The sequence below is a fragment of the Channa argus genome, chromosome 3, assembly GCF_033026475.1.
Source record: "Channa argus isolate prfri chromosome 3, Channa argus male v1.0, whole genome shotgun sequence".
In the NCBI taxonomy this organism is placed as follows: Eukaryota; Metazoa; Chordata; class Actinopteri; order Anabantiformes; family Channidae; genus Channa; species Channa argus.
In genome coordinates, this window is record NC_090199.1 from 3,255,001 (window position 1) to 3,273,566 (window position 18,566).

At 44.8% G+C, this 18,566-nt stretch overlaps 1 protein-coding gene across 5 annotated transcripts; it reads left to right on the plus strand.

The window, feature by feature from the left end:
• Positions 1–894: 894 nt before the first annotated feature.
• socs7 (suppressor of cytokine signaling 7) lies at positions 895–16,476 on the plus strand. Of its 5 annotated transcripts, XM_067496590.1 has the most exons (10): positions 895–4,441; positions 5,026–5,105; positions 7,298–7,402; positions 8,585–8,719; positions 9,740–9,885; positions 10,212–10,380; positions 12,660–12,788; positions 13,111–13,246; positions 13,559–13,702; positions 13,897–16,476. In XM_067496590.1, the coding sequence occupies exons 1-9, from the start codon at positions 2,889–2,891 to the stop codon at positions 13,677–13,679; spliced, it is 2,574 nt and encodes an 857-aa protein (XP_067352691.1). In that variant the 5' UTR covers positions 895–2,888; the 3' UTR covers positions 13,680–13,702; positions 13,897–16,476. The 5 variants fall into 5 exon arrangements, with proteins under 5 accessions (XP_067352691.1, XP_067352693.1, XP_067352692.1 ...); XM_067496592.1 differs by lacking the exon at positions 8,585–8,719; XM_067496591.1 differs by lacking the exon at positions 7,298–7,402.
• The last annotated feature ends 2,090 nt before the right edge of the window (positions 16,477–18,566 follow it).

Consider the following 18,566-nt stretch of genomic DNA (forward strand, 5'->3'; position numbering starts at 1 on the left):
CACGCACGCAGGCACGCACGCACACACACAAGGAGCAGGATGAATGTGCTTTCTTTCACTCTCTCTCTCATCAGTCTCTGTTTTCAGCGGCAGCAGCCATCACTGCTCTGTAGCCTACAGCACCACCTGCCTGTAGCGTCCCGTCATTACACAGCTGCAGGTCAGTGTGTTTTTACTGACCGCTGGCTCCTGAAGCCGCCAACACAACAACCTCCAGGTCATTTTACTTCTTCATTTACTGTGAGAAGTACTTTACTTAGAGCCGGGGTGGAGCGTGGTTGTGGACAAGTGCTCAACTACTGAAAGAAGTGATCAGTGAATTTAAATGTCTGAATTTCTGTGCACAGTGGGTTTGAGGACAGTTAGTTTAATACTGGAAAACAAAGCATTTTAACTTTCCACCGATTTTTCTTTTTTTAAATACAAAGCTTGTTCTCCTAAAAGAACAAATCTGTGATTCCTTTGTTTCTGTTTTTGCCACCTTTTGTGCCATATAGCGAGTCACAGTTAAGGTTTTCTGTGATACATTCTGTGTCCTGTGTTGTGTGTGAGCACGTACGCTCTTAAAGAAATCCAAGTATCTCAGCAGTTATAGAGGTAAGTGTAGTAAAATGGACTATTGGGTGAATTGTCGTTGCATTTTGTTTCATTTGACACTAGTAAAAGCATGAGGTGGAATTTTCCATGTCCAAAACGTGACCAAACACCAGGTGTTATGACACATGTGAGCACTGCTGTTGTGATAATGTTTCCCAGACACTGAATGTAAAGTGGAAGTTCAGGCACCGGTTTGCATCACAGCCGCTTTCTACATGGACCTTTTCTTCATTCTGCATTTGTCGGTGATGTGCTGTTGCTGTTTTGTGTCGAGTTGCACAGTAATTCGCGGTAATTTCACACTCTTTTGTGTCTCTTTGTAGCTTTTTTCTTACTTGTTTTGTGTCTTTTCTTACTCGTGTCTTGATGCCTTTGTATTGACACTTTCTACCTATTTTTCCTTCCTGTCACCGTTTCCTGTCTTCTCTTACTGGCTTTGCTTATTTTATTGGTTTGTCGTCTTTTGTAGCATCTTGTGTGTCCGCTTGTTTTGCCTTTCATTTTATATATTTTATTACTATGTTTACAGATTATGTGTCTCTTTGTGGTAATATTGTGTACGTTTTTTACTCATTGTCTGTTGTAGAGGAGTGAGGGGCAGATTTCCCCCGTTTTCCTCATTTGACAGACTTGAGTCATATCAATCGTTACTTCGCTTTACTACACTTTTGTTGCTCTTTTCTCTTCTCTCTCCACTTTCTCCACGGCAGATGGCCGCCCTGATCCTGACCCTGAGCTTTTCCTCTCCACTATTGCTTGGGCTGCTCGAGGGGGGATTTGTTGGGTTTCCTCTGCATACTTGTACAGTCTTGACTTTATAATGCAAAGTGGCTTGAGGTGACTTTGTTGCGCCTTGGTGCCGTATAAATAAAGTTGAATTGAAATTGGTGCTGCCTACTGGTTCCAGATTTCAGGATTTTACTGCAAAGGATTTGCAACCAGGCATTAAGACCAATCGTTTAACTGATGATTGTTAGTTTATCTAACTATTTGTGAGCCCATGTGAATTGGTGCTATGAAAATAAAGTTGAATTGAATTGAACTTCACATGGACAAGAGGAGGCCACTGAGAACCGATTATCATCAGCTGGAGACAAAAATCCAGAAATAGTCACCAACTAACTGACCCTTTAGTTTGTAGCCACATTTCAGGGGCTACACACCTGAGGAAGTTTTACGAGGATTTAAAGTATTTATCATGAACTAAATTCACATTAGTGCTGTAAACTGCACTTACTTATTAGTTGATGTTGATGTAATTTTCCACATTTTGTCACATTACAAACGTATTTTGTTGGGATTTTATGTGACAGACCAACACAAAGTGAACATTGCTCCGTGAAATGTTTTCAGAACCTAATCCTGCTTTAAACTTGTCCACACTAATGTTCTCTACCAAACCTCTGAGGGCTTCACAGAACCGCTGGATTAATACTGAGATTGAATGACACACAGGTGGACTCTGTACTAATGAGGTTCCACCGGAGTTTATTTAGTGCCATCAGCGCAAAGATGGCTGAATACAAATACACGTCACACTTTTCAGATGCTTATTTGCCAAAAGATTTTGAAAACCATTTATCGTTTTTCCATCACTTCACAATTATTGTGCCACCTTGTGTTGGTCTATCACATAAAATACCAATAAAATACATTTATGTTTGTGACAGAACGTGGAAATGTTCAAGGATTACAAATATTTTTTGCAAGGCAGTGTAGCTACCACCTCTACGACCGGTGGGCTACTGCAGTATTTATGAATGAAAACGAGGGGGACACGGACTCAGGTTGTTTTTCCAGGTGCTCTTCTTTTTACATTTGCCCCTCTTAAGGAAGGAAAACTGGAATCAGCTGTTCGTACGAGGGGCTGAGCCAGGCACAGACTGATTTATAGTTCTCATCATTGGCGTTCATAAAGTGGGATTATGGGCTGAGCGGAGGAGGAGCGGGTGGGGCCTGGATGGGAACACAGGCAGACCGTGGTCACTGACCGGAGACTCCACTGGCTTTTATTCGACTCAGATCAGACCGCATGTCTGACCCGGGGGTCCGCCTGCTGTCGGGAGCAAACTGCGCTCATTTCCCCGACATCACCCCGACGGATGCCGTCCTGTGTTAGGGCGGGAGGATGAAAACGTCGCCTCATTTTGTTTTTGGGCATTTTCGCACATAGCCTATTTCTGGGAGGAAGCGGCGGCTTGGCCCTTTTTCTTTATCGCAGGGATGAGGTCTCCGTGCTGAGCTATGTGGATCGCCGAATAACTCTCATCTCGCGCTCCGGAGGAATAATTATGAACAACGCGCAAGATATGTCGCCCGATTTCGTGTTGATGCGCCTGGTTTCCGCGGCCGAGGACGACCGCTTGGACGCAGAAAACGGGAATGTGCCGCCGGCAGGAGTGGTGCCAGGGCTGGGGAAGGAGGTCCTGGCTCACAGCGGCGTCAAAGCGGGTTTGGAACTAAGCCGGGATCCGACGCCGGGCCTCGAGCATTCCAGCGGTCGCCTGAACAAAGCGCAGACGAGCGGCGAGGGCACGGCGGCACCTGACACAAGGGTGACGGAGAGCCGAGCCCCGCTGCCCGCACCTCCTCCTCCGCAGAGCCCCATGGAGGCCCAGGGCTTTGAGTTCGCTCCCAGCTCCGGCCTACGGCCTCAGCTGCTGGTCTTCTCCAACATAATGCGGAACGGAGAAGGGATTTTGGAAATAGACCGCAGGAATCAGCAGCGAGATGCTCTGGGTATGGAGCAGAATCCGGGGTCTGGCTGCTCCGGCCCAGCGGTCAACAACAACACTCTGAGCCCCGAAGACGTTCAACAGCAGCAGCAGCAGCAGCACCAGAGCCTGCTGGACCGGACATGGGGCACGCATCCGCCGGTCTCCGTAATCGCGGAGATGCCGGGAGCTGCTGAGCTGTGCCGTCGGCATCGGCTCATCACAACCCCGCCCGAGTGGCCCTTGTTGTCGGAGAGATCCAACCCTCTCACCGTGAGTGACTCTAAGTGGGGATGCGCCACCGGGGACCGAGAGGGAGCGGTGTTTGAACTGGCCCGGCGGTTCGGGGAGCTGGGGGTCGGTGCTGTGCCCAAGATACTGTTCAAAGCTGGGGAGCTCCCGCAGTGTTCGTGTCAGGGTGCACACGGGCCGGTGGGAGGTGGGGTAGAGTCTGGGGATGACCCAACAGAAACCAGCGATGCTCTGTTGGTGCTGGAGGGGCTGGGGAGCGCGGACGTTACCGGCTTGGGCATGGACGAGTGCCCGGATGATGGGACCGACGATGAGAACGGACGCCGCGAGTTTCTGCTAAACAGAAAAAGGGAAATAGTTCAGAAAATGTCCGGGGCTTTCTCCATCAGCAGTTTCCAAGCGGAGCTGAGGAGACAGGTGGCGGGGATGGCACCGGCGGAGACACAGGCGGAGGACAGGAGACAGGTGTGCAACCTGCACGGGAACTTATCCAGGCGCCTCTCACAGGTAAGCTCTGTCGAGGTCGTCTCCCAAATCCCTGCCATGTCCCCATCATCCACACCGGTGCAGAGCTCACCGTGGGCCACAAGTCCAAACCCGAGTCAGGCGTCGACACCCCGGAGGCGGCCGGAGCGCTGCGCCAGTGCGCCGCGGACTCCCACAGGTCGGGCGGCAGGTGGGGACCGAACGCTCAAAGTTCCAGGGAAGTTCAAAAAAGGCTCGTTAAAGATCCGTCTGAGTAAACTGTTCCGGACTAAAAGCTGCAGCGGCTCCAGTCACCTCCTGGACAAGAGGCCCTCAGTGACCTATTCAGTGTCTTCTGCCGGGAGTCTGGTGGACATGGCGAGTTCTTCTGGAGCTGAGCAGGACGCAGACAGGTGAGCCACCACACAGTCCAGGACTGGTCTCACAGTGTAATCACGAGCGCGTGAGTGACACGTGGAAACGAGAGGACATGAGACCAAGAGCTGAGCCCCACACTCCGATGTTCACTCACATTAAGTCCAACACAGGTTTATAGGTTTAACAGGATCAATGAAGGTCATGGAGCTTAAAGACAAAAGTGGCCAGATAAAAAAACAAATCCAGTCAGTGTTTGTGTCCTGACCGAGTCTCCTGAAGTCCTAAAGTTTCCAGGTGTTTGCCTTTCTATCAGAATTCTTCATTCTCCACTGTTTTGAAGCAGGCAGCTCTTTGGCCTTCTCCCAGACATCAAATGACTTTTTGGTTCTATGTTAGACGCAGAGATTCTCCAAACATTTGTGGCTTGTCACCTTCCATCCTCCTCACTAAGTCATTATTCCCAGCAAGCGGTGCTGAAAGAAGGCAGTGATTAAGAAACCACAGCTTCAAAAATGCAGATACTAATACTTCTCTGTGCTCTAACTGTCCTCTTGTGGTCTTTTTTTTACTTCTTCTTCTTCTTCTTCTTCTTCCATCTGTCTCGGCGTCTGTCCTGCAGCCACCACCAGCCCAGACTGACCAGGGCCCACAGTGCCTTCTCCCCTGCCTCCCTCTCTGCCTCTCTCTCAGCTTTCACCGGTAAGGTTCACTTCATCGCTTCCACTGTAAAACCGGTTGCTTTTCTGTCCCACCTGACTCTTTATACAAAGATCATTTTCATGGCTTCATCGAAGGTTTGAAGGTTTTTGTTTTTTTAAAAGTCTGTCCTAATTAGGTGATAATTACCTTAAGGTGGAAAACAACAAGTCCTGTTCTGCGCAAACATTTTCACAAATTTGTATTTAAAGTTGAGGCTTCAGCCGAGTTATTGAATTCAAGTGACTCAGTCCCAATTAAACGTCCTTCTCTGTCTTTTTCTGTTAAGTTGCTCGATGAAATAAAAACAAAAAGAGATTATATCCATTTATTTGGACCAAGTTCGACCGAAGCACATTTTTGTTCTCATTGAGGACTGTCCACGTCATCACTTGCAGAAGCATATTGGATAATGACAAGTCAAAGGTCAAAGGTCAGCATTGCCTTAGGTAACTTCTGCACAGTCCTAATCTTTGGTCCCACATACGCGTTGACGGCACGTTTCAGCACCGAATACGCATCAGATATTCATGGTGTATTTCATTTGCAGCTGTGTATAGTATTTTAAAACCTCTTAAAGAATAACTCTGGTCTAAATTAGTGATATTAAATATGTAAAAAAATGTGTTTCCTCTCTGTAAAATGCTTGGCACTACGGGAATTCAAAGCTTCGGGGGCTCAAAGCTTTTCTGGCAGATGGTTTTTAGTGTCCGTATGTAAACATGCATTTAAAGTGGGGGAACGATGCAATGTTACATGAAAAATGGACTGAATTCTCCAAATTTTAGCCTAAATGTACCATTAAAATGTACTAGTAAGCTCGGTATTCGGGGCGACTGTGGCTCAGGAGGCAGAGCAGTCGTCTACCAACCCCAGGACTGTTGCTTTGATTCTCGGCTGCTCCTGTCACCTGTCGAATTGTCCTCGAGCGAGACACTGAAACCCAACTTAGTTGTCCCTGACGAGTGCAGGCCAGTTGCAAAACGCCTCCTTTCAGTTCTACCTGAAAGTTCGAAGTCCAGACCAGACAGTGAAATAAAGCTTTTGCTTGTTTGATGCACTCATGGTGTGATGGCTGCAGCCTCAGCCTCACCACAGATTTCTTTTTTACTTTTCTGATGCCACGGGGATGTTTGTTATCCAAGTAAAAGGTTGGACTGAGGTCCTGACTGTGTCCTAGTTCAGTTTGTAGTATAACGTTTAGCTACAGTATCTTTTGTAGTATCAATTTTGCCCTCAATTAAAATGTCTTTGTATTTGTTGTGTCTGGCTACATTTCCCCAAGTGCCAGACTGAGCCTTTAAATGTCTCATCATTAAAGGTAACGCACTGCATTAAGGAACCGGGAGGGTTTGAGCTGTGAAACGGCTTCACGTTAACTGTTCCTCCCAGTCAGACTCTGCTACTGGTGCAGCAGATAAGATAAGACAGGATTTAGCACAAAAGGCCTGTGGGTACAGTAAGAAGAGTAGGAAGGTCTGTAGCTCAGCTGGCCAAAAAAATATTCAGCTGACTTTATAAGAAACGTCTCCACAGGGCTCAAAAGTACAGTTTGCTGTCCCAGATTGGTGGTGGATTTCATTTTTTTTTTCTAAATAAACTTCTTAAAAAACCCAGGTTTTTTGGGAGTTTGTGGAGTTTAATGGTCCATGCAGAGCCAACCCCCAATTAGACAGAAACATTAAAGCTGCACAAGACGATGCGGCTTTCACGCAGCCCCCCCCCCCCATAGGAGCGAAGGCGAGTCGTTTGAAATCTTCTGGACTTGAAAAGCCTGATTTCCCTGACACAGCACGCTCACGTTCACCCCCTGTGATGTTTCCCAACCAAAAACCACCCTAAACACACGACAGGAGCAGAAATCAAACGCGGGCGAGTCCAGTTTTCTCCGCTGTTAAGAAGACGGTGGGGACTTGGCTCCTGATGTCGTGTGTGTGTGTGTGTGTGTGTGTGTGTCTTTCCCAACTGTCCCCAACTGACTCTGCATGTGAATTAGTGGCGATGGGAAGTTGTTCTGTATTGCAGTGATTCAGGCTGATTAGCTGGGTGTAATTCACCATAAACATCCTGCCTGGTGCAGCGGACACACAAGTCCACAAACCAGGACCTGCTTCACTTTGTCCTGTACTATCTGCATCCTTTTTTTTCACCTTCGTCTCCTCTCTTCTCCCACCTGGCTCTTTTTCTGGCCGTAGGTGAGACTGTGTCCCTGGTGGATGTGGACATTTCACGGCGAGGGATGAACACGCCACACCCTCCCACGCCGCCTCCTCCTCCACGTCGCAGTCTCAGCCTGTTAGGTACATGTCTCTCTCTTCCTGCTGTATTTACTCTGTTTCTTTACTTGTCCTGTTCCATCAGACTCGCGCACGCACAATGATCTAACATGGTAAATGATGGTGAAATGGGAAGAACCTTAATGTGTAACTTTAGTTAGATTTAGAAGTGTAGGTATAAGTGAGGATGATGATGATGACATCAGTGAAACGATGCTTTGTTGACTGATTGGTGCTTCAAGCTTTTGGAGCCACAGGATTGTAGTGGATGGTTGAGTGAGTAGCTGTGGAGCGACACGGTTTCTCACCGTGTTCTGTGGATTTAGCAATTACTTTCAGAAACTTGTTCTGCGGAATTATTTTAGAAATGTTTTCCGTGAAAAGTCTTTGTTATTTGTGGGTCCAATGTCCATCTGTATGAATCTAACTTGGTATTTCTGTCTTAGTCGCGTCCTTATTTATCAAGTCCGTTTTCTGCCGAACATTTCTGGAAACGCAGACGCACACGAGCTTTTGTGAGCTGCTGTAATCTGATTGTAGAAGCGTCGAAAGGTCAGCTGCAAACCACTGATTGAATTTGAAATCTGCATGCAATAACTCAGATGAGTTGGGAGCAGAGAGCTGGTTCATTTCAAAGGAAAACGGTCTGCGGGCCAAACAAAGTCTCCGTGCACATTTCTGACCCTCTTGTTTTGCTCTCGCTGTGTTATTTTGCTCTGAGCCTCTGATATTTTCTGACTAACATATGCGGCAACTCTTTGGTCGGATTCGAGAGACGAAATTAGCAATATTCTTCCATCTGTTCACAAATGATGCAACAAGAGCAAAAGAGAGCTTTTGGTAGAACATTTATTTGGCCGTGTTTTACGGTGAGATTGTTTATACCTAAATCACCGTTACGATGAGCTCTACATGCACATTTAAGGAAAGAGAAACATATTCCAGTCACATGTTTCAAACGAGTGTAGCCCCCCACTATGACCCTGACTTACTGCATGTATACTGACTGGTACCTGGACTTTCTGAGCTCTGTTAGTTTGTTGGACTGAGACTTTCTGTTTGATGGTGCTGAGAAAGCCTCCATCTTTCCTTCCTTCCTTTACCTTTGCTAACTTCCCTCCTTTCCTACGTCCTTCTCCTCACTATATTTCCTTCCTCCCTTCCTTCCTTCCTCATTCTGTCTTTTCTCTCCCATCCTTCCTTCAGATGACATAGCCGGGCCTCAGCCTGGACCTTTTCTAGTGAGTGTCATGGGCGCCTCCCTGCAGTCCCTCCCTCTGCCTCTCCCTCCTCCTCCTCCTCCCTCCCACGCCACCATCCAGCACAGTCTCAGCCTCAACGGTAAGACATGATGGGATGAATCTGCTCTTTCTGGCACTAAAGACGAAGTCGGCGCTGGCGTGTGCTCAGTGGAGAACATGCAAATGTTTTATTTATTGAAGAACAGTGGATGGATGAGAGAAGTGATCTTCGTCTCCTTTGTGCTCTAGTTCAAATGCACATAAAAGTGTAATATTTATATTTATAGAAGTGGATTTTAAAGGGCTGAAGTTGAAATTAAAAACCTATTTTTTGCTGAGAAATAAGTTGGTGTTTGACAACTTTACGAATAAGGAAAAATTCACTTTTTATCTAATTTCCATTCAGGCATCGACCTTTTTATACCAAATAACAATGTTTGGTGATTTGATTGGTGCAATATGTGTGTGTGCTGCAGGCTTTCAGAACTGCTTCTAATATAAATTAAATTCCAGAGCTGCCTTCCCAGATCAACCCTGACCCCTAGAAATCATTCATATTGAATTTGTTTTCGTCCCGGGTGCCTGGACCCGGCTAATGATTGGTCGCAAGTCTGGTGTTTATATTGAATTCAGATCCCTCGGGAATAAAGGTTTTGATACTGATAAGATTTCCTGACCTAATATCTGTTAATATGTAGGATATAGAACAGAAGGAAACCAAAGTGATATGAGATGATGTTTTTCAGTTTTGTGAGACATAAGTGTCAATTATTGAAGTGCACGGAAAGTTGAGGAAGACTTGTAACAGATTTTTGCATATTTGGAATGAGGCTGCTGATTGTGCATATTAAAAATTCACCTTCCACCAACAACTGCTCAACAACTCTGCTTCTTTTGATAAATGCTGGGTTTTTCATTAAAACAATGTTCCTATGTTCCAACGTTCCATGTGGCACTGAGATACACGTGGGGTAATTGGCAGTTAGTAAGTTGTCCATATTTTAGAACAGACGTGGAAAAACAAAAGAAAACAGAAAAAAAATCATGAAAGAATCAAAAGAGAATTTCCATTTCAGTTCAGCTCCTTCATCATCTTTCATTTCTCTGACGTTCGATTTAGACGCCTTCCTCCGGACCCTTCCTCATTCAGTCCCTTCTTCTGCTGACGCTCCAGCTCTGGCCAGGCAGCCTCCTCCCCCCATGCTGTGTGCCCTGAGGCGGTCTGAGGCCAGCAACTTCACGGCCAGTCTGAGAGAGCTGGAGAAGGTAAAGCAGGTTGCTGCCGGTGTGACATCTCGTTTATGGCTAAAGGACGATGCTGGTGATTTTCTGTGTTTTGTTGTTATCTATTGCTCTGGGAAGATGTTCAGGTTCTGGAGTTACAGATGTTACACTGACTGGATGCAATTCATTGTTAGTTTTTCAGTGGAATCTGCTGAAATAACATCAGGGATCGGTATACGCAGTCAGTACGTGTTTCTGATGAGTGGTTACTGTAGTGTCTCCATCCTTGAAGGTTCTTTTTAGAACCCAGTGTAGATCCGGCAGCAGGAGCAGTCAGGCTCGGTTAATGCTGGTGTCTCTGCCTGCAGTGTGGCTGGTACTGGGGTCCGATGAACTGGGAGGACGCAGAGATGAAGCTGAAGGGGAAACCGGATGGATCCTTCCTGGTTCGAGACAGTTCTGACCCCCGTTACATCCTGAGCCTCAGCTTCAGGTCGCAGGGAATCACGCACCACACCCGCATGGAGCACTACCGAGGTGAGACGCACAACGGGACAAACCCTGATGCTACACATTCAAATCAAACAATGCATCCCGTAAATAAAGAAAATATCATGGAGTCAGTCAGTATCATGGCTGATGCATATGAACCCTTGTAGTTATCAGCTCAGGTTGTTACAGCTCTTTGGCTTTAGTGTCCTCACTGACTGTGGCACAATCCTGAGAACGACTGCATTGCTGTTAAAGGCATTAAGCTGTGGTGGGACACGTCTGCTTGTTTTGCTTGTTGGCTTTCTCGACTCACTTACGTTACACCTCCTAAATACACAAAGGTACATGTGGTTTTGTTACAATCCACAAGACCTTTTTTTTTTTTTTTTTTTTTTTACATAATAACTTTTAATACATTTAAATCCATTTAAATGTATTTTAACATAACAAAATGATGAATCGTGCTCACCATAAGCCCATTTGGAGCCTGCTGGGCATCAAACAAACATCCCATTTTGTGATATATTCTTCACATTTAAAGTAGTCGTTCACTGCACTGGTATTGTGTCCTTTGCCTCCGAAGAAAAAGCCACAGCGAGTTATTAAGTATGCAACACGTGATGGTCTTAATTCAGAGACTGTAGGGGTTTTTCGTTTCTGGCCGGGCTGGATGCATTTGTGTAATCAGTGTGGGTCAGGGGCTACAGCTTTCTGAACCTGGGAATGTCACGCCAGGCATTTATGCTGAAAAACAGGACTTTTTCCTAAAGGAAAAAAAAAATTCTTTAGGGACTGTTGAGCATGAAGTAAACGCAAACAACACAAAGCACAAACTAATCAAGAATAAAATATGTCCTTAAAGAGACGCAGTAAGATGAAAGTCCATCGCTGAAGCATGTAGAACTCACATAACTCCACACGCACGTGTGACAGACTAACAAGAAGGTGACTCATGAAATACACATGTACATAAATGAGGGTCTGCATTAATGAGTCACCATTGTTCAGCTATAGAGTCACGCCTGGAAACACATTCGTTATTCAGACGTGCAGCAGCCACTGACACAACACATTCACATCAACACTATCGTGGTTGCATGAGCACATTGTGACCTGACAGGAAGCGAGGGCAGAAAGGCTTTCAGACAAACAACCTCTGGGTGGTCAACACGAAGTCCGCTCGTGCTATTTAGTGTTAGCTGCCAGTTTGTTAGGTGCACAAGGCTCAAACAGTTCAGTCTCACACAGGAGTTTTTCATGAAAAAACCCAACAGTTCCCCCTTGAACAAGCTCTAAGCAACAGTGGAGGAAAAACTCCCTTTAACGGAAGAAACCTCCAGCAGAACCAGGCTCAGGGTGAGCAGCCATCTGCCTCGACTGGTTGGGGTGAGTGGAAAGTGGAGAGAGAAAAGAAAAGAGCAACAACAAAACATTGTGCAGATGTTGGGTTTCATCCCTGGTGACGCTTTACTCGGCCTTCACTGCTGCTCTCTTCACTTCCTGCACGTTTTCGGGGAGATTTGACTTCAGCTTGTGCAGCTCAGCTGGAGTCAAGTATTTCTAACTAAATATTCCACCTCATTGCCTTAAAAAACCTTTGGTTGTCTTTCACAAGAATGTTTCAGATCATTTTTTTTATCCACACTATGAAGAACTGTCCCATGGTTCTGAAATATATAAGCAGATAATAAAACCCTTCACACATAGAATTCATCCTGCTGCTTGCATCAACATTCACACCATCAATAAATAACCTCATTTAATCATTTTGCAGGCCATAAATCAGCAGGTAGAGCAGTCATTCAGTGATCCCAGGGTCGATGGTTTGATTCCCGGCTCCTCCCATCACATGTAGAAGTGTCCATAAACTAAGGAGTTGTTGTTCCTGGTGTGTGCAGACCAGCTACATAGCAGCTTCCCTGTTTTGTAATGGCTGAATGTGAAGCAGTGAAAAGTGTTCTAGGTACTGATAATGTAGAAACGCGGTGAATAGGTGCAGAACATTTACTGCTGAGCGTAACAATAACCTCCATCGTGCTTCACAGATGAGGTGGTTCACTTCAGATCATGAGCAGCATCTTCCTTCCTTCTTTCCTCTCCAAACTCTTCTCTTTCCATCCTTTCTAATACAAGGTTATTTTAGTCTTATGTGTTCATTTTATTTTTGGAGAAACTCTGCTCTGGTCTGTAAATTTAGACCCCGTTCCAAATCCACCGTGATGCCATTCAGAGCCAAACTGTCCAAACGCTAATGGACAGACTGTGCAGGACGAAACGCTTCACTTGAAACATAAAGAAAAAAACATTTCTCTCGCTTCCTCCAGGGACGTTCAGCTTGTGGTGTCACCCGAAGTTTGAGGACCGCTGTCACTCGGTGGTGGAGTTCATCGAGCGAGCCATCATGCACTCCAAGAATGGCAAATTCCTCTACTTCCTCCGCTCCAGGGTCCCAGGTAAAATATAGGTCATACATCTGCACGCAGCCTGAACCGATCAAAAATGAATGTGAGTGCCTGAAGAGCGAAGGATGCGTCTGTGTGTCTGCGTTGGGCCTGTGAATGATTGATGAATGTGAGGATCATTGTATGTGTGGCAGCGTTAGGTTCTTCTATTTGTCTTCAACATGGACGGACAGTGGTAAGGGAGAAGGAAATGGGGACACATGCATAGAGGCTGTCACCTAACTGGGCTCCATGCCCAAACACCAGAGACCCGGTGACTGGGTGAACTGGGCGGAGAGACGCTGTCTTCATGTAACTGTACTCTGGGTTGCAGGGCTTCCTCCCACTCCAGTTCAGCTGCTGCATCCCGTGTCGCGCTTCAGCAACGTGAAGTCGCTACAGCACCTCTGTCGCTTCTGCATCCGACAAATCGTCCGCATCGACCACATCCAGGAGCTTCCACTGCCCAGGTACTCGGCTCCTTGCAGCCACCAGCTAAAAACACAAACTCCTGTGGTAAAACATCACAGACATTTCAACACAAATATTCTAAAATATTGTTCTGTTAAAGAAGAACTTTTGTACTTAAAGTACATTTTTGAGCATGAAGTTAGAACGTGCGCTCGATTGCGGAATTCAAAGTGACGGTGGGTTGTTGTTATGATGAAAATTAGGCGCAAAAACGCAACTGTTATATTTCTACAAATGGTGGATGACTCCTGTTAATTGTTGTCTAGCACAGAGAAGGCAGATGTGTCAGAGTATCTTCACCTCTTTTGCAGACCGCTGATCTCCTACCTGAGTAAGTTTTATTACTACGACCCAGAGGAGGAGATGTACCTGTCAATCAAGAGCATTCGGAGGGTAGTGGGAGCGGAGCGGGAGGCCGAATCGCAGACGTAGCAGCAGAGACCTTCTCAGCTCCAGTGAGTTGGTTTCTTCTCAGCTGCATGACGCTGCTCACTGATTCTCACAGTTTAGTTTCATTTATCCTATACTGTTGATCTCGAAACGCAATTATCCGAGAAGTCTTCATACTTCGAATGCAAAATTCAAATTTTTCAAATATTAGCATGTGTCAGCATGTAGCATGTCTATAACTTGACTCCAACGTCTGCAGGTTTCTGTATGGAGGACTGATCTGTACTGGTCTGCCAGTCTTCCAGCATCAGTGAATGAGAGGCCCTGGAATTCCTCGTGTCCAGCTGGACTGGGATGGTCCTGCCTCTGTGCCAGCTTGGATTTATGGCAGGAGGGATAAGTGTTTGCAGTTGGATGGTGGAAAAAAACTGTGGACCAGAAGTGCAGATCCCGAGGACTCGTCGTCAGATGGACTGCGGAGAAGTTCTCGCACGACAACGAAGATGATAATTTTGAAGTGAACCTGCTGAACTGGACTTTAAAAATCCAATGCACTGGTCAATTTGTACAACTGTTGTCTGCTGCTGTTTCTTTGTTTTCCTTCCATTTTGTCAAAATGGGGGTTTTTGCCCTCGGGACTGATATACACACAGTGGCAGGGCGACAGAGGCCCAGCACAGATCACTGAGTCCACAGGTTAGGTTTTTCTGCTGGATTCAAAATTAAATCAAAATGTAATTCAGTTCACACTAGGAGACAGATGTGATGCACTTCATAATTTCTCAGCCTGATGTTCTACTTTCTAGAAAGCAGCTCAACCTCTGAGGTGTTTATTTTTGTCAGGTAATCGGACTGAACTGCCATTTTGTTTGTCTCCCATCCCTCAGCCGGACAGTGTGCTGGGGTTGTGCCAAACAGTAGCACTTGAGGTATTCGACTTGCTGACGGCATGTTCAGTCAACGCACTGTTAATATTTTTGTCAGTGACCGGAGAAATGTGTCCATTTAGTCTCATCAGGTCTTGTCTCCACTTGTGTTGCCCAATATCCACCATTGCTCGTTCAGTAGCCACCGGACTCGCTCGAAGGTCTCGAAGATGTTTCACCTCTCGTCCCGAAAGGCTATTTCTGTAGACCCAGACATTTAAGCTCTGTGGAGTCATTAGGTTGTTAAAGCACCTCGAGAGTCCCTCAGTCCACCTGCTGGAAGTGTGAGGCAGAGTCATGCTCGTAACGGGGGACCAATGGCTGCAGGTTGATTTGCTGGAACAAGCCTCTAATGATTCGATGAAATTCACCAGATGCCATCACAGCATCAGTGAATGAAACTGATGGAGATCTGAGCTTCTTCTTGTGCCTCAGTATGATTTGTGACCTAAAAATACTACAAAATCTTAAATTTTTTGTCTTCTTCGGTCTCTAAATTGCCAGGTGGACATTACAAAGTCACATTTATACCTTTTTCTTAGACTTTTTGAGCCCATTGTACTGCATATATTTATATTATACTTTCAGTCTGTTAACTGAGGCACCAGGGTTATTTCTCCCTCTTCGTTTTCTCTTTCGAGCAGAACAGCTGTAACATTGCAGGAGTTTCCCCTTTAGGGTCCCTGTTAGTTAGAGGAAACCTAATGGCCAATCAGAGCCAACAGTCCACAGGTTGTCATGGACCCTCAAGGTGTCCACAGATTTTAGAAGCCTGTAACTCCTGAACCGGTTAGAAGTCATTGTGAAGCATCTTCTGGGACCTTCACCCGCTCCCACGAACACTGAGCTGCACCTTTGACACATTTCTACTGTCATTTCCTTTGATGCTGGCTATGTAAGTAGATGGTTTTCTAATTGTTAGCTGTGACACAAAGGTCTAAACTGTTTCTGCAACTGGAGGAAGCAGCTGCCAATTAGCAGATTGGACTGTTTGCACATACAGATTTTAAAGAAAACGGGTCCAGTAACGGCTTCTTTTTGAAGTGAGCAAGATCTGGCGGTGCAGCTTTGCACCCTGCAGAGCTAAAAAAAAATTTAAAAAAAAAACAACAAAAAACAAGCAGCTACTCCGCCGGGGAAAAGAATCTGCATCATGCAAAGCACCAGCCAGTAGAAACTGCAGCACAGAGTTGTTTGAAGAAGACTTATCGATCAAAGTTTCTTACCAAAAAGCCAATGTCGTCTTACATCTTACATATCACTTATGGATTTCCTCAATTTATTTTGAAAATGTTTATTTCCTACATTTCCCAGAATGCCTCCCGGCGGCCTACACACCTGATGCTGTCAATCACAGAATGACGAGTGATCTTTTTAGCATGAGAGGTGTCCTTCAATCAGTGAGATATTTCATGCACAGTCGTGCAACAACTTACACTAATGACACAGTTAAAAAATCTGAGAAAATAAACGTCTGCTTCATACTTGCAGCACAATTTGTCCTCGAGGCCTCGGCTGGTGGAAATGCGTTGCTGCTACCCAACGGTTTTCAAACTGCAGGCGACGTTTTTTTTTGTTTGTTTGTTTTTTTACAGAATTTCACAGGAGAAAGAAAATCTATCCTCAGAAATCCAATTTGCGACACAAAGTGGTTATTTTAAACTAAGCTGATTTACAGTGGACCTTTCTCTCACAGCCAAATCGCTCACTGGAATTCAGGACAAAAGAATTAAAAAGAGTTTTCTAATTGCAGGAATGCTGAGACGCTTGTCTGCATAATGTGCAGTGCCCTGCCTCCCAGTGTGTATATCTGCCACTTTTATTTGTTCAAAGTGTATTTTGCTCATTCTCTTTCTCCGTACCCTGAAGCTGGCTACTGGCTCAGCGTTTTCAGTAAAAAGGAAAAAAAATAAACACGGGTTTGTGCTCTCATTTCTAAATTTGAATATTTTGATGGTACATTTACATTTAGTCATTTAGCAGACGCGACTTCCAAGTGAGACACAAGTCCTTCAGATAGTAGTGTGATGGTAGAAGACATTGACGTTGCCACCGATGGGAACTTTAACTGAAAGGGGAAATTGTTGCAATGTCACAACGGCTACTTGCTCAAATAAGAGGAAAAGGGGAAGAAACAGACACAAATAACTTTAGTTTATACCATAAAAAAGCCTTAAGAAAGGATAAATAATAAAGAGAACAGCCGGGGTAACAGTATCGAAACTACAGGTAGTGGGATCCACTGCAATTGGCGTGAAGAGGCGTGAAATTAAGAATAAATATTTGATGTGATAAACTATTTCTAGGTGACAAATCAAACAGATCTGATTCAATTCAGTTCACTTTATTTTAATAACATCAAATCACAGCAGAGTTATCTCAAGCCCTTTACATCGTAAGTTCAAGAGCTAAAAGACATATGCTCAAAAACTTAGAAATATTATCATGAGGAACACATTGTGCAGCCACTGTGCACCTGTTATAAATATAACTGTGCCGCTGCAGAGTGTTGCTGACTGAGTAGCGGCTGTGATAGTGGGAAAATGGCACCAGAAATAAGTGAAATTCAAAATGTTATTCTAAGTCAACAGGGGGGTTTCTCAGATCCACATCTTGTCTGTCCTAAAAATCCCTTCAGCTGCAGCAGCTTTCTTGTTTATTCTCCAGCCACCAGTTGAGTGAACGCGGTGAGATGCTGTGAATACAGCATCCATTTCTGTGAGTTAACTCTGAAACGATACCTAGTTTTTGGTTTTGGCATAGAAAGAGTTTCATTTTTTAGCCTTTCCCTTGTATCAGCCTGAAAACTCTCCCACTGATGCTTTGCCCAACTCGTGAAGCCTGTTAAGAGAAAAAAGTGAGACATCCAAGCTAAATTATGCAGCTTTTTTTTTTTTCTAAAGCTTTCCACAAGGGTGTCAGGGGAGAAAGTGATAGACAGTATTTGCATCCTCCACCGGCAGCTACAGTACACTTGAGGTGAAGAGGGAGAAAGTGCTTGAGCTAAAAGCAGGACTCTCATTTCCAAAGTGCTTTAAAAAAAAATCCCATGCAGTGATGCGGGGAGAGGACACACTGGGGAGAGACTGAGGCCGCAGTGTGGGGAAAAGGTCAAGTGCGTTCGCTGGGAATGTGAAAAGGGCTGAATGCATTGTCCATGTAAATAGAGTCCCAGGAAGCGATCCACTGAGAAAGAGGGACAGCTCAGCGGATGATGACGACAGAGCCGATTGACAGCCACGACTGGGTGAGGGGCTGCAGTGGTGGAGCTGGTCTCGTTAGGTTTGTGACCAACACTGGACCAAAATGACAAGTTGTCAGGGATCAAATGTGGTCCACAATAATAAATCACACTTCTTTAAGGAGAAAATTTGATTTGTTCAAGTTGGCTATGTGGATTTTGTGGTGAACAAATTATTTTGTAGACAACATATTTGATTAATTTGCACCAAACATCTGAAAGGCATTTTGACATTGTGTTTTTAAAAACGTTTATGGCTAAGAGTCTATTTCTTGCAGTTTTATTTCAGATGCAAAAAAACAAAAAAAAAACAAAAATACAACAACCTTTCTTTTCTCGTCCAAACTTATTTTTTTTTTTTTGGGTGAAGTATTGTGAAAGTTTTATGTTTCTTACGTTTTTCTACAAAACCATGTGAGAGGTTAAAAGGGGAATTCGCTTTTGTGGACAATGCTAAAAAAATTTAAATTCTAAATATAATAAATATACATAATATATGTGTTCCTTTTTGTTTTCATAATTTATCAATTATAATGTGGTTTTTTGAAAATACAAAGTTCAACTTTTTACCCCTTGTTGTTATTATTACTTTACGTCATTTTACGGTTGCGTTAACAAAACGGAAGTGAAAATGTTTCTCTTTACTTTTCACAGTTGCTTTTAATATGAAGTGGTGTTGTGCAAATACAACCGGTTTAGTTATCTCCAATTAAAAGCTAATAATAGATCAAAAATACCGTATCTTATCGTGGCCCACACATC